The 14,927-nt window shown below is 56.1% G+C and overlaps 1 protein-coding gene and 1 pseudogene across 1 annotated transcript in view; both read left to right on the top strand.

Annotated features, from left to right (window-relative positions):
• PBX4 (PBX homeobox 4) overlaps window positions 1-6,512 on the top strand; it is a 31,774-nt gene extending 25,262 nt beyond the window's left edge. The window contains exon 4 of the mRNA XM_089905343.1: window positions 1,167-6,512. Coding sequence (XP_089761469.1) covers window positions 1,167-1,249 — 83 coding nt within the window. The 3' untranslated portion in view covers window positions 1,250-6,512. The remainder of the gene's footprint in view (window positions 1-1,166) is intronic.
• A 1,764-nt stretch (window positions 6,513-8,276) lies between these two features.
• LOC111166514 (cytochrome b-c1 complex subunit 10 pseudogene) lies at window positions 8,277-8,673 on the top strand (annotated as a pseudogene).
• The last annotated feature ends 6,254 nt before the right edge of the window (window positions 8,674-14,927 follow it).

Genomic DNA, 14,927 nt, shown 5'->3' with positions numbered 1-14,927 from the left:
GTCACATGATGAGGCAGCCCTTGAAGGCATTCTCTTGATTTGTTTGCCCAGCACTGTCCTCTGTGGCAGATCCTTGGAGCACATGGGAGGTAATAGCTGAGGCGGGGGAGGGGGGAACGGGATGGGTGGGTGAGGAGCAGGGTCTTGGGCCTTGTGGGGTCGGAAGGGGTAGAGGGTGCAGGCAGGAGGGTTCAGCCTGTTAAGGAAAGTTCAAGAATGAGGAAGGTGAATGGGACTTCCCTGGTGACACAGTGGTTAAGAATGCATCTGCCGAGGCAGGGGACACGGGTTCGAGCCCTGGTCCGGGAAGATCCCACATGCCGCGGAGCAACTAAGCCCGTGTGCCACAACTACTGAGCCTGCGCTCTAGAGCCCGCACGCCACAACTACTGAGCCCGTGCGCCACAACTACTGAGCCTGCGAGACATAGCTACTGAAGCCTGCACACCTAGAGCCCATGCTCCACAGCAAGAGAAGCCACTGCAGTGAGAAGCCCGCATGGTGCAACAGAGTAGCCCCCGCTCGCGACAACTAGAGAAAGCCCACGCACAGCATCGAAGACCCAACGCAGCCAAATAAATATATCATTAAAATAAAATAAAATAAAAAAGAATGAGGAAGGTGAAGGGAAGCTTGTGAGTTGCAGGCCCTGCTCTCGTGAGCTGCAAACCACTACCAATAGTAGTGGTTTCCATTGTGGGGGACTCCTGTGGACAAACATCCCAGGGTCACATGTGCCCGATATATCCCCGCCCTGCGGACAGAGCCCACACGCCCGCAGCCATGGGCGCTGCCCTCCTGACTCCCAGCCAGGCCCGCGTCCTGCTGGGTTCCTGAGCCTCTTCCTGCTCACCACGTCTCACCACGATGTTTGTGGGACCACTGTCAGCTCCGGGCCTGCCTGGGTCTCCCTCACCCTCAGAGTGTGTGCCGCGGTGCCCTGCCAGTCCTTTGCCAGAGCCCGGCCAGTGGAGGCCAGTTCCTGCCAAGGAGGCACACTCGTGTGCAAGGCCAGCTGTGACCCAGGACTGACCCCTCTGTCCCTGCCCCATCTCCTGGCTCCTCTCACGGTTCTCGGCATGTTCTAGGCCGCCTCAGGGATGCGGGGGCCGGATGGGTCATCTGTCCCACGGCCCCCCTCTGACTCTCTGTCTCTGTCTTTTCAGGCCAGGGGCGGCTGGCAGGTGAGGCGAATGTCGACCGCTTCACCTATTGGAGACCCCGGCAGGGTCACCTCAGACACATCTAATTAAGTGTTGGGATGAGCAGAAAAGAGGACGGTGTGACCTGCCTTGGTTCCCTGGAATTCATGTTTCCTCAGAAGACCCAGAACTGACAGCAGACAGCGCTCCCTGAGCTGACGGCAGGCGACACCGGTACCATCTTTTGCTTGTCAGCTGGGGTTTGAAATGGGCTGAGACACTGCTCGTTCTGCCAACTCCGTTTGGTGTTTTTTACTGTAATTCTATGGTTAAGGCTGAATTGTTTCTTCTAGGACTTGGCACAAATTCTCCCATTACAGTTTTGGACCGATTTTAATTTCGATGTCGTTCACTCCCAGATTTGTTCCTGCTGATGGCTGACCACGCAGGTGCAGGGCTGCAGCTGCGCAGTTGGGCGGGTTGTTACTCTGTTTGCTCGTTTGTCCATCCGTGTGCCAACTCGCCCAGACACTGCCTTCCACACTCTCTTCTGCTGTGTCGTTTCACGCGGTTTTGATTTAAGTCTGTTGTGAGCTCAGAATTTTACTGGGAATTGGTTTGGCACCTTTTCCCGTTAATACAGGTTCTACCATTTTCAGCTGAAATGTCGTTAAAGACGATAAACTTCCCAAGCACTTTCCTGCATCCGTGCTCTTGAAGTCCTGCTGGCCCAAGGCTTGGCGCTGCAAGTCCCCCGGCTCCTGGATGCCCCTCTCTGTCTCCTCGCCCAGTTCCTCCTCTGCTTCAGCCTTCGGGTGGGACCTTCCCTCTGTCTCCTCCTCTCTTCCCCTCACCGGGAATGAAGATGCTAGAGCTGGGCTGTTGGGAGAATTAAATGAACCTGGGCTCAGGACAGCTCGGGGGCCCTGAGCAGGTGCACTGTATCTGCCCGTCAGTCAGTGTCACCGCGGCCCTAACCCCGCACTGTCAGCTGCCACCATGACCAGCATCTGAGCTTCTGTCCAGAGTGTTTCATCTCTGGACACAGAGTGTTCTGACTCCCGTGCACCTCCGCACCAGCTCCGCCCAGATCCTGGCCAGCTGGATGCATCACCGTTCTCCCGGTTCTTGGGCCCCCATGCCCGAGAGATCCCTCTGTCCTGTCTCCAACCCCCGCGGGTGTCACCACCGTGGCGCCGACACCCTAGTGAGGGTTGCAGACAGGAAACGAGGTGCAGGAGTGAGGGTCCGCTGGGTCACAGCCATGCAGCACAGCGGGGTCCCGGCCTGCACCCCGAAAGACTGAGCATGGTGGTCTCCTGGGATCAAAGGACCTCTGCCCCCACCCTTCTGGCTTCCATCCCCCCCGCACATCTGCCCATCCCAACCCATCACACCCACGGGCCTCTGGGCAGCAGCCGGCTGCTCTCACCTGGCCTGTCACCACACTGCCCTCCACGTCTCCATTTCTGTTGCTTTCAAGAACCAAGAAATGGAAATCTAAGGCGGGTGATACAACCTCAGCCAACCGTGTCCGGGTCCTGGCCCCTTCTCCACCGGCACCCACGGCACGCTAGTCCTCAGGGTGACCTGCCAAGACGGTCCGCGGCGGTCTGGGTGTGTCCCTGCAGACGAGCCCCCACTTGGCACACCATGCTTCTCTCTACACGATGCATCTTGCACTGGCCACTGCCTCTGTGTCTGGGAGGATCTTCCTCCAGGGAATGAACTGCCACGGCCGGAGCCCCTCAGCCCCAGTGCTGGATATTTTAGGTAGCTCCCATGTTTAAAGCCCTGTGCCCGCGACGCCCCAAAGCTCGAGTCTCTTTGGTGCTGTTCTGCGAGCCCGCCCCCAGCCTGGCTCTCTGCACGGTTGGCGCTTCTTTTCTTCCCCTCACTGCCTTGCAAACATTCAGGGCGGGCGGGGGACAGCCATCAGGACCTCCCCCTGCATCTGTGACCTGTCCACTGAGCCCTCCCAGCTGCTCTTCACCCTATCCCTGCCAGCAGGAGCTGTTAGGATGCTGGGCAACCCCAAACCCACAGCCTGGGGGCGTCTCAGTCAGTCGAGGCTGTTGTAGAGCCCACCCAAAAGGCGACCCCGTCCCCGTGAGCAGTCCCTCCCCATTTCCCCTCCCCAGCCCCTGACAACCACTCATCTACCTTCTGTCTCTGTGGATTTGCCTGTTCCGGACATTTCATATACATAGAATCATACATGCGGCCTTCTGTGTCTGGCTTCTTACACTCGGCATGTTTTCAAGGTTCACCATTTTATATATAGCATGTGTCAGTGCTTCATTCCTTTTGACGGCCAACATCCCATTGGGGACTGTGCCTTAAGACAAGGCCTTAGGGAGGTGATTGAGAGAGCATGCCGAGGTGCAGGGTGGGCGCTGCCCGAGGTACCCACACCAGTGGGAGGGCGAGAGGTGCCGGCCCTTGGAAGGGGCCAGGCCTGGTGTGAGCAGGGGGCACCCCAGTGGGACTCACATCTTCAGGATCCGCTGCTGCATCGAGAACAGACCGCAGGGGAGGGGAGGACCCGCGACCTCCAGGTGGCGGTCAAGTGCAGGCAGGAGCGGTTAGGGCCGGGGGACGTGGGTGAAGGTAGACCTGCAGGACCTGCTGCTGAGTAGAAATGGGGTGGGCTGAGCCACAGGAAGACCGGACGGGGGCATCACGGAGGGGAGGTAGCTCAGCTCCGGACTGACAGGCTTGGGGTGTGCACGCAACTAGACATCGGAGTCTTGTTCAGGATAGAAATTTGGAAGTTGAGAGAGGCCAGAATATGGGACAAAAACCAAGACAGGATGTCATGGGAGCCAGGACAGATTTCAGGAGCAGAAAGTGAAGGTCCACCAACATGGAAAAATGACTGCCAGACTGAGCAGCCTGGGTTCAGTGGAGCGATGGGGCCACCGATTAGTTCAAGAGACAATCAGCGACTCAGAGGATCAGAGAGCACAGTCAGCTCTCCAGGAGACTCGCGGCAAAGAGGTCGCCAGAGGCCGTGCGGAGAAACTGAGGCAGTGCCGCGGAGAGCTGCCGGGTAGGTCCTGTGGGAGCAAGAGGGTGGGATGTGCCACGGCAGGTCGTGTGGACACTGGAGAGGAGGTGGAGAGCGCGGTCCCAGAGGAAATAGACAAAGCAGCAATTTGCGGGTCCCAGGTGGCCCTGGAGCCTCCCGCTCACTTGCGCTCTCTCGTGGCTGTGGCGTGAATGCGGCTCGTGGTTGGCTCGGCCGCCAGCTTCTGGCTGAGTCTCTTGGAGGTTTGGTTTGCTTGTTTGTTTCGGTTTTCTGGCGGCACTGCGCGGCATGTGGGATCTCAGTTCCCTAACCAGGGATCGAACCTGGGCCCCCTGCAGTGGAAGTGCCTAGTCTTAACCACTGGACCGCCAGGGAAGTCCCTCTTGGAGGGTTGTAATTTGAGGAAACTCCCTAGGTCAAATTCTGCGCGTAAAGTCACACTTTACCAGCATTTCATACTGCATTATTCAAAAAAATGCCTAAAATGTGGCCCCATGACACTAATCGAGCTATTAAGGACTACAAGAGCGCAGAGGAGTCACCTGGCACGCCCTGAGACCACCCTGCTGGCAGAGTGGGTGCTGATGGCACCTCCATGCAACAGGTGGGGACACTGAGGCACAGAGGCTTCGTGACCTGTGCCCCAGGCTCCCATTTAGGAGAGAGACAGGCAGAGCCAAGGCTGTGAGCCCGAAGGCAGTTCTGGGGAGACAGCTCATCAGTATGGCTGCTCAAGATGGCAATTTTCTAGAATCTATTAATATTAAAAATGCACACACCCTCTCCCTCATCAGTTTTCCTTCTAAGAATTTTTCTACAGGTACATGCAAATGAATGCAAAATGATGCATTTCCTGCCACATTTTTTTGTAATTGCAAAAAAATGAAAATAAATGTCTGTCCTTTGGGCACTGTTTAAATCACGCTGTTCAGCCCTGCAGTGGAATAGCATACAACCGTTCAAAAGACTGAAGTAGCTTGTCTCCACAACGCATTAATGTAAAAAGTAGGAAGGATAACCATTTGTGTCCATTTTTGAAATTGGGGGGTGGGGGTATCCAAGTATCTCTGGAAGGAGACGCAGGTCACAGCCGTGGCCACTGGGGAAGGAACCAAGGATCCGGTAGTTGACAGGGAAGCGATCTCTCATTTCTCTGTATACCCTTGGGCAGTCTGCAGTTTAGAAATCCCTGAGGCTTGTGCTGGGAGAGCAGCAGGAGCCCTTGGAACACTGACCACTCCCCTCAGCCAGTCCTGCTCATTACTCATTATTCCACTCTCCCCCCTCCCCCTCCCCTCCCCCTCCCCCTCGCCCTCCCTCCTCTCCCCCTACCCCACTAATCTGTGGCTTGGAAGTTCATGATCAGGACCCCACGGGAGGGGGATCTGGAAACCACCACACAGGGAGAAGAAAGTGGAGGTGGAGTGAGAGGTCCAGCTGCTGTGTCCCATCACCATCCACCAGAGGCCGCTGTGGCCCTGCAGCGAGTACAGAGCTAGAGGCTGGAGACCTACCACTCCTGGGCTGGAGACCCAGGGATGTAAGACCCCCTCAACTTGTAGCTGTCGGGTCCAAGGGCTGATTCTTGTGAAGGGCCGGGCTCAGGGCAGGAAATGAGACCTCCACCATTACTTTTTTTTTTTTTTTAAAGAAGATGTTGTTGGTAGGAGTTTATTAATTAATTTATTTATTTTTGCTGTGTTGGGTCTTCGTTTCTGTGCGAGGGCTTTCTCTAGTTGTGGCAAGCGGGGGCCACTCTTCATCGCGGTGCGCGGGCCTCTCACTATCGCAGCCTCTCTTGTTGCGGAGCACGGGCTCCAGACGTGCAGGCTCAGTAGTTGTGGCTCACGGGCCTAGTTGCTCCACGGCATGTGGGATCCTCCCAGACCAGGGCTTGAACCCGTGTCCCCTGCATTAGCAGGCAGATTCTCAACCACTGCGCCACCAGGGAAGCCCCACCATTACTATTATACTCAGTGTGTTCCTTGAAATGTGTCTGACAACCCTCACCCCTGAGCCGGGCACCCTTACTCTCATGACATTTGCATATGTGTTTGTTACTTGCATATAATATGCACGACTTGCTTTATTTGAATTAAAGATGTGTGGGATTTGCATATTCTTTGCGTACCATTTGTGTAGCTTTTCAGAGATTTGTCTTGCTTCTGTGAGCCAGTTTGGTGGGAGGCAGAGACTGAGGATCCGTGTCCTGGGCTGCCTCTGAGAGATGAGTAGCCACCTTCCCCAGGTTCCACGAAATCACATCTCCACCACCTGGTCAGGAGCCCCAGAAAGGCACACTCTATCTGCTTAGAGCTCCACGGAGCCACTGAGGCAAAAGCCACTGTAACCTGGGTAGGGTTCCAAGCAGCTGGACACAAGACCAATTCAGAGTCTCGAGTCAAGGGGGCTACTCTGAGGGGTTTAGGCCAGAGATGGGTTTAAATGCAGGCTCTGGTTCATCAGTTCTGGGCCAGGCCTGGGAATCTGCATTTTTACCATCTCCCAGATAAGGCTGGAACTCTGGCCAGATGTCTGGGAGGGGGAGAGCCGCTAATATTCTCCCTGATTCACACTTTTTTTTTTTAGTGTTTTAATGGTTTTTTTTTTAACATCTTTATTGGAGTATAATTGCTTTACAATGGTGTGTTAGTTCCTGCTTTATAACAAAGTGAATCAGCTATACACATACATATATCCCCATATCTCCTCCCTCTTGCATCTCCCTCCCACACTCCCTATCCCACCCCCCTAGGTGGTCACAAAGCACCGAGCTGATCTCCCTGTGCTATGCGGCTGCTTCCCACTAGTTATCTATTTTACATTTGGTAGTGTATATATGTCCATGCCACTCTCTTACTTCGTCCCAGCTTACCCTTCCCCCTCCCCGTGTCCTCAAGTCCATTCTCTACATCTGCGTCTTCATTCCTGTCCTGCCCCCAGGTTCTTCAGAACCTTTTTTTTTTTTTTTTTTAGCTGATCCGCACATCTTAACCCCAGTCCTCTAATATTCATCATGCTAATTAATTAGCAAATTGTCTAGGATTGACTGGTGATTAAAAAAAAAAAAAGACTGGCTTTAGGTTAGAGCTTTGCAAGTGGTGGCCCGTTACCTGGAATGTGTGATCCTGACTGGGGTAATGGCCCCTGCCTGGGTGTGGGCCCTGCACACGACAGCACTCCCTCGGGGCTGGCTGAGACAGAGTGCTGCTGGGGTGTCAGATCCTTAGTTTCCTTATTTTGGAATAGCGATAAATTGGAAAGAGAATGTTGAATGAAATAAAATGCACAACATGAGAGCTGTGAGTTTCAGTTTTATTTGGGGCCATACTGAGGACTATAGCCCTGGAGAGAGCTTCTCAGAGAGCTCTGAGAAACTGCTCCGAAGCGGTGTGAAGGAGGTCAGCATATATGTGATTTTGGAAAAGGGGATGTGCAATCAAGCACACATCTCAGTAGAAGGTTGCTGCTAGTCACAAAGAGCAGATGTCTCGGCTAATGATTTTAGTGCTTTTCTACATATGGGAAGATGCAAGAAATTTGGTTCATAAAAATTTTCTCCTGGGACTTCCCTGGTGGCAGTGGTTAAGAATCCGCCAGCCAATGCAGGGGGCACGGGTTCGAGCCCTGGCCTGGGAAGATCCCACACGCAGAGAAGCAACTAAGCCCGTGCACCACAGCTGCTGAGCCTGCGCTCTAGAGCCTGTGAGCCACAACTACTGAAGCCCGCACGCCTAGAGCCCGTGCTCTGCAACAAGAGAAGCCACCGCAGTGAGAAGCCCCTGCTCACCACAGCTAGAGAAAGCCGGTGCGCAGCAACGAAGACCCAACACCACCAAAAATAAATAAATAATAAATAAATAAAGTCATTAAAAAAAAAAATGTCCTCCTGAAGATACCTACCTATCTGAAGACCTGTTCTGCCAGTTTTCCCAGAGCACTTAGAGCCTCATTCCTGATCTCCGCCCTGAACTCCTTTCAAGGTGTGTTGAAGGTGAGCAACTGTAGTGGCTAATGAGCCAATCCTTGTAGAACCAGGTGATGAGGGACCTTCTTCAGGCATGAGGAGTAGCACTTTCAATCTCAAAACATACATCCAAATGCGTAGGAGCCTGAGGTCAGAGAGCCAGAGGACCTGAATTTTAGAGTAAATCACAGACACAGGAGCAGCATTGAAGGGTCTCCCACTGGCCCATGATGGCACTGATTCACGCAAGAATCACCAGCGGGTCCCAGGATGCTGAGCAGGTTCCTGGGCCCGCACTGCCGCGAGCTGGCCAGAAACTGGATTCCCACGGTGGGCATGTGGGGCACCGTGGGCACCATGGGACTGGTGTGGGCCACCGACTGGTGGCTGATTCTGGACTGGGTGCCCTACATCAACGGCAAGTTTAAGATGGATGATTAGGACTTCCCCGGCAGTCCAGTGGTTAAGACTCGGCACTTCCACTGTAGGGGGCACGGGTTTGATCCCCGGTTGGGGAGCTAAGAACCCACACGCAGTGTGGCCCAAAAAAAACGACAATTAATTAAACCGACACCCCCCTCCCCCCACCCCTGAACTCAGATCCCTCTGGTGTCTGGTGGTGCTGCCTCCTTCCATCTGCATCTGGAAAGGCCCAGGCCCTTGAGGAAATACACAGCACGAGTTAGACTTCCCATGTTGGTGGAGAGAGTTTTGGTGTGCGAAGGCACACAGCGTGAAACTTTGCTCTGGAAAAAAAAAAAGAAGAAGAAGAATCGCCAATGGACACCAGCATCAGCAAGAGAAAGTTTGAAGAACGAATTAGTGCTATTCTTGCTAGCCTCCCTCAACTGAAGAACTGGGGAGATATGCACAGGCAGAACTTGAACTTGTGTTCTGGCCGACTGGGCTGGCCCCTGGTGGGGTCCAGTCTCTCCTGACAGGTATCCCTGGTGTGAGGAGACCCTGCATGTGCTGCCTTCCCTGAGCCTCAGTTTTCCCCGCTGTGAACTGGAAACAGAAGTAGCTCCTGCCCCAGTAGGCTTGGTGGGAATCACATGAGCACTGAGGACCCAAAGCACCGAGCATGGTGTCCATGCTCTTGGAGAGTCTGGGGTTACCTTGTCCCCGTTCGGCCGAGGGGGACACTGACACAGGAAGACAGGAGGGCGGTGGTTTGACCAAGGGCAGCCTAGCTGAGGCTGCCACAATTTCTGTGAAGGCCTGTGAGGGCCAGAGGGTAGATTTGAGGATGGACGGACCCCACCGTCTCCCTACCTGTTCTTCACTGGGCCGCCAGGGGGCAATCTTACAACGGGAAGTGGATCCAGGCACTGGTTTCCCTTCCCTCTCAGACTCCAATTCCCTTTTTCTCCCCCTCCAGGCCCTACAAGGTGTGTCTTTGACGTCATTTCCCTCTTCACTGGCCCCCTGGCTACCCATCCCATAAACGTGTTCCCACCCCAGGGCTTTTGCACTGGCCGTTCCCTCTGCCGGAGCACCCTCTTTTCCCTTCTATGCCCGGCGAATTGTTCTACCCCTCCCCCAAACCCCACCCCTCTCCTCTGCTCCCAGCCTGACTCCCACAGACCCTCTCCCCAGGACCTGACCCCTCAGGGTCCCTGACTCACTACCGCCCCCTCCCCAGCTTTCTTCTCCCCCTAGCCGCCCCGTCCTCGCCAGCCAGCCAGCGTCCAGGGGCTGGGGGCACCTCAGGAGCCAGGGCGTTTTGGTTTCTCCTGCTGGATCCGCGTTCTCCCCTGGGATAGGGATGGGGCAACTCCAGAAAAAAAAAAAAAAAAAAAAAGGGAATTCCCTGGCCCGGGTTGGGGAACTAAGATACCGAAAGCATGGTGGCGCGGCCAGAAAAAAAAAGAGGTGATGGGGCAACTCCGCAGCTGTGGGCGTGGCTCCGGTTAATCTCGCTCTGGGCCCATCACCCACCCACCCCACCCAATCGCCGCCCAGCCACCGGGGACAGGACGGGGGCTGGGCTGTATGTCCCCAGGGAGGATCTACCCCTCTCTGGTCCTCAATTTTTTTTTTTTTCTCTTTGGCCTCGCGGCTTGCGGGATCTTAGTTCCCCGACCAGATATTGAACCGATGCTCTTGGCAGTGAAAGCGCGGAGTCCTAACCACTGGACCGCCAGGGAACTCCCTCTGGTCCTGGTCGATGGGGATTTTCCGGACCAAAGCGAGTCCTGGGGAGGGTTGAGACGTGAGGAGAGCTGTGGTCTGTGTGGAGGGGAGGTCTGCGATCCCACTCACCCCACGTTGGTCATTCGTCAAAGGCCCCCCGAAGCTCCTAGTTTAATTTCACAGTGTCTCCTGGGGCAGGGTAGAATTGGGAGACCGGGCAGCACTTGTTCTCAGTCCATCTGGACCCCACCCCTCATCTGAACCACCCCCTCCCTGGAACCTCGGTGTGTCACCCGCATTCAGACCCTGACTCTGGCTCCTCCCCTCATTTGGTCCCTCCCCATCCCTGGTTCCAGCCTGGGTTTGATACAAGAGGCTGGATTTTGTGCTTAGGCGTCTCCGTGGTGAGCCAGCAAGAGTTCACCCAGAGCTCCTGCTCTTACTGACAGGGACCGTCAGAGCCATGGAGGATTTGTGTGTAGGGGAAAGGCCAGAGCCTATGGGAAGCCGGGGGCTCTCAGGCCCAAGAGTGTGGCTCAGGCTGCGGCTCCCCCTTTGGCCTCCAGGGGCCGCCCCAGCCCAAAAGACAAGGCCACCAGGTCCCTATCCTGGTTCCAGCAGGGGAATGGCTCCTACTTCCAGAATCTGCCCCTGCTACCCCAGGATGCCAAGTAAACCCTCTGAGCCTCAGTTTTGCCATCTGTAAAGTAGAGCAATTATAGGAACAGCCTCACTGGGAGGGGTCAGTGAAGAGATGCAAGTAAAGCGCTTCAGCATCCAGTAGGTGCTCAATGGATGTGTGGTCCACTTGCCCAGGCCGTGGCTCAGGAAGGCGGACAGAGAAATTAGTGCTAAAGCATGGCCATGGGGCAAGGAGCACATTCTGGGGTGAGACACTTGGGTCTCCTTAGGACACGCTGAATGCAAAGAGCATGGGGGAAGTCTTGAGGCCCAGGAGGGGGCTGCACCCACAGAGGGGGTGTGAGGTGTGGGGTGCTCAGGCTGCAGTGACCTCCCCTCCACGTGGTCAAAGGAGCCAGAGCTTCCTGTAGGAAACTGGTCCAGTTACAGGCTCCTGGCTGCCAGGTACGACAGCTGTAAAGGAGTGATCTTCCTATTGTCAGGGGCATGCAAGCAAGCAAATGGTCTCCAACAGCATCTGGGCCAGGGGACAAGACAAGAGGCCTAAATCTCCAAGGACACATTAGGAGGCGGGTCACAGCCTGACCACAGGAGACCGAGGGTGGCACCGCCCGGCGGCTGGATTCCCCGGTCAGAGACAGCAGGTTCCAAAGAGCTAGGGAACGAACATTCCTCAGCTCCAGGCACTGGGCAGGCCACTCCTGTCTGGTGAGACGTAAGCTGGATCTGGCCGCGTGGACTGCGTGTTTTTCCAGTGGCTTCTTCAGCCACAGCCTAGATTCCGTCGGGTCAGCCATTTCCAAGTGCTTGTGTTCACCTGGGCCAGACGTCGGGCCTGTGGCCTTGGCCTCCCAGGAGGCCTGGAAAAGCACCACCAGCCTCCTACTCAGACATCCCTCTGCCTAGAGGCTGCTCATTAAAGCCACTCAGCAGCCGATGACAAGGGATGTGGGAGAGGGACAATCATGCTGAGGCCCAGGGGGAGCTTGTGTGTCCCGTGAGCAGGGGCCTCCCCCACAGGCCAGGACCCAAGATGCAAAAACATGACCCTTGGCAAAGCTGACTTATTGGAGCCCCACTGCCCTGCCTTTCGAACTTTAGGGTCAGCTTGGGACCAGGTCAGCAGACACAACTGCAAGTCAGAAGCCAGGGTTGTGTGTGAACAGCCCTGCCTCCGTGTGGGACCCTGTGAAAGGTACCTCCCTCTCTCAGCCTTGCTTTCCTCGGCTGAAAACTAGAGATAATACCTACCTTAAAAGGTTGTTGACAAGATCCAACCCAATGCCTAGCAGGTGCTTCACAAACCTGAGGACTCTTCTATGCCTCCAGATTGGGCCTGGCTCTGCCTCTCCCATCTGACTGAAAGCCCCCTGAGGGGAGAGGCTGGGTCTTCAAGAGGAGGTAGTGAATTGCGGTTCATCTAACTGTGTCCCTCCCCTGCTCAAAATCCTCACAGAAAAAAGGTAAACTCTAAAACCAGCTTTCAAGACCTTTGGACATGTGATCTTGGTTTGGCAAACTCCTATTCTCTCTTCAAAGCCCATAGCAAATGCCCTCTCCTCCAGAAAGCCTTCCTTCGGCCCTTCTCTGTTTTTTTCCAGCCCCTGGCCCTCCTGCTGGCCTAAATCTGACCCCCACAGGCTGAGGTACCTGTGCCTGGCTCTGCCTCCCTCTTCAGAATGGGGCTCTGGAAAGGCCAGTCCAGGGCTGAGTCTGGGCATGATCAAGCATATCTGTACCCACAGGTCTGCATGTAGACATCACGTGAGAGCACATGTGTGCACATGCATGTGTGTGTGTGTGTGTGTGTGTGTGTGTGTCGCTGTCCCCGTGCCGGGCCCCAGGAGGGGCAGCCAAGGCAAATCTCCCCAGACCACCCAAGACAGAGGCATCTTTACAAGGCAAGGAGCGTGAGCTGAGCAGGGCCCCTTTATGAGGGAGCCTGACCTGGCTTGGAGCTCATTTGTCTACCGACCCTCAGCCTGGAAGAACTGGAGGTGTGAGCAGCCGACCTCAGCCTCCTCCACCATGCCAGTAGCCTGCCTTATGACCCATCGTTAAAGCTCAATCTCCATCTGGGGCAAAGGAGGGGCTGGGGCCCGGGGGAGGGCTGAGTCCTGAGTGGGCTCCCCCGATCGCCTTGATGGAGGCCCCGCCAGGCAGCCTTCGAGGACATACCTGAGGTTTGGCAGCCAGTCCCCAGGGCTGAGTCAGCAGGAAGGGACTCGGGACTTCCTAGGAAAAGCATCTGGGACTTCGAGGCGCCCCCAGCCCCCAGCCCACGGCCTCCCCAGGGCCACCGGACGGTGGGAGGTGCCATGTGCACCAGGCTGCGCCCGCTGTGCTTTGAGGGACTGAACTGCGGGGGTTCGTGGCGGGTCAGGATCAGCCCTGACTTGGGCGATCAGGGCGTCTGAGGGTTGAGTGTCCCCAAGTGCAGGGTGACAAAGGGCAACTGTGGGTGTTGATGTTCCACTGTACACAGGTGCTCTTGGCTGCCAGCACCCTCGCAGGACCCTGCCTTGTAAGCCTCTGTGTCAGGGTTCATCCGCCCGGGCTGCTGTGAGGGTTGGCACAGTGGCCAGCTAGGCTGTCACACCCAAAACAACCGGCAAATCCAGCCGTGTGCACTTTGGCGGGGGGGGGGGGGGGGATGACTGCGTGTGGGGCTGCAGTTAAGAGTGACGGTGTAGCTGAATGAGTGACAAGAAGGGGGCCTAGTGGTGTGGGAGGGAGTGTCTGACTGGGGAGGACAGGGACAGCGAGTAACCAGGACGGCGTGACCTCAGGACTGATGATAAAGAAGCTTGACTCCACGCGCCACATCCGCTGTTTGGCACGGCACCTGTGACCCTGGGTAGGGCGGTGGATGTTTCCCTGCATCCATCACCAAATGTCCGTGTCTGTTGCTCCCCTGATCCCTGGGCTCTCCTCCCTCCTGCCTGTCCAGATCCCCCACCCCAGGCCCTGGGGTCTGGCCTCAGCTCCTGCCCTGGGAGGGGTTGGGCAGGACATTGGCGCTCAGCTGAACTGTTCCTTCTCTGCTGGCCTCCTGCCTCTGTTTCCACCATTAAAATGCAAGCATTCCTCCCACCTGACTGAAGCCAGTTCTCCCCGCCAGGCTGGCTCCAGTCTTTGGGGTCTGCGACTGGGTCATACCCAACTCTGAGGGCTGATGAGGGAGACAGACAGGGCTGGGGAAGTGGTGGGTAGCCATGCCAGGGACACGAGGCCCAAGTGGAGGAGCCAGCAGTGTTCAGCCAAAACAGGAGGCAGCTGGAGGGGAAGGGGCGCTGGGCTGCAGGTTTGGACCCTGAAGGTCTGCCACGTGGGAGGGGGCAGACCCAGTTCCATAAAGGAAACACTTTTCAACACGCTGAATGCTGCCCCAGGTCTAGAGGAGTCTTTGTTATGAGAAACTGTGTGATCTTTCCCAGCCCCAGCACCTTCTGTGGCTCCCCATCACCCACCTGAGACTCTCCAGCTCCTTGCTTGGCAGGAGCCGGGGTGCTGGCACCGGGGCCTCCAAACCCTGTCTCCAAGCACAGCCCTGGGGCCCACCCTCAGAGACTGGGGCTGATACCCTTGGGTTTGCCAGATTCTCCCAGACCCTCCAGGCCCCTAAGTCTGGCCCCTGGGCAGGGGAAGATGTTCCCATGAAAAGCATGGGCTGAGCAAAAGTGTGAGTGAGGGCTGGAGAGGCTGGGGGTTGTCCGATGGAGAGTTCTCCAGATGGACAAGAGCCAGCGGGCCATGTAGGCTGAGCACTGACTCCACAGGTGTGTGGCATTCAAGGCTCTGTACGCCACCCCTGTGTGTCTCCCTTCTCCATGCCCGCCTGAGGTTTCCCTCCTCAGCCTTCACATGTACCTTTCCAGCTGCCTGGTATGCCCTTCCTGCCTTGCCCACCTGGCAAACTCCTAGACATCCTTCAAGACCCACTGCCTGTGTCCTTTTCTCTGAGAAACATTGCCCTTCCCTTCAGCCTATGGTGTCCCCATTTGCTGTA

This window comes from Delphinapterus leucas, unplaced genomic scaffold (genome assembly GCF_059928025.1).
Source record: "Delphinapterus leucas isolate spDelLeu-1000000601 "Yukka" unplaced genomic scaffold, BTC_Dleu_Yukka2 spDelLeu_asBTCV2_sq25, whole genome shotgun sequence".
NCBI classification, from domain to species: Eukaryota; Metazoa; Chordata; class Mammalia; order Artiodactyla; family Monodontidae; genus Delphinapterus; species Delphinapterus leucas.
The sequence above is the reverse complement of the archived record's forward strand: the minus strand, read 5'-3'. Positions and strand labels throughout refer to the sequence as shown.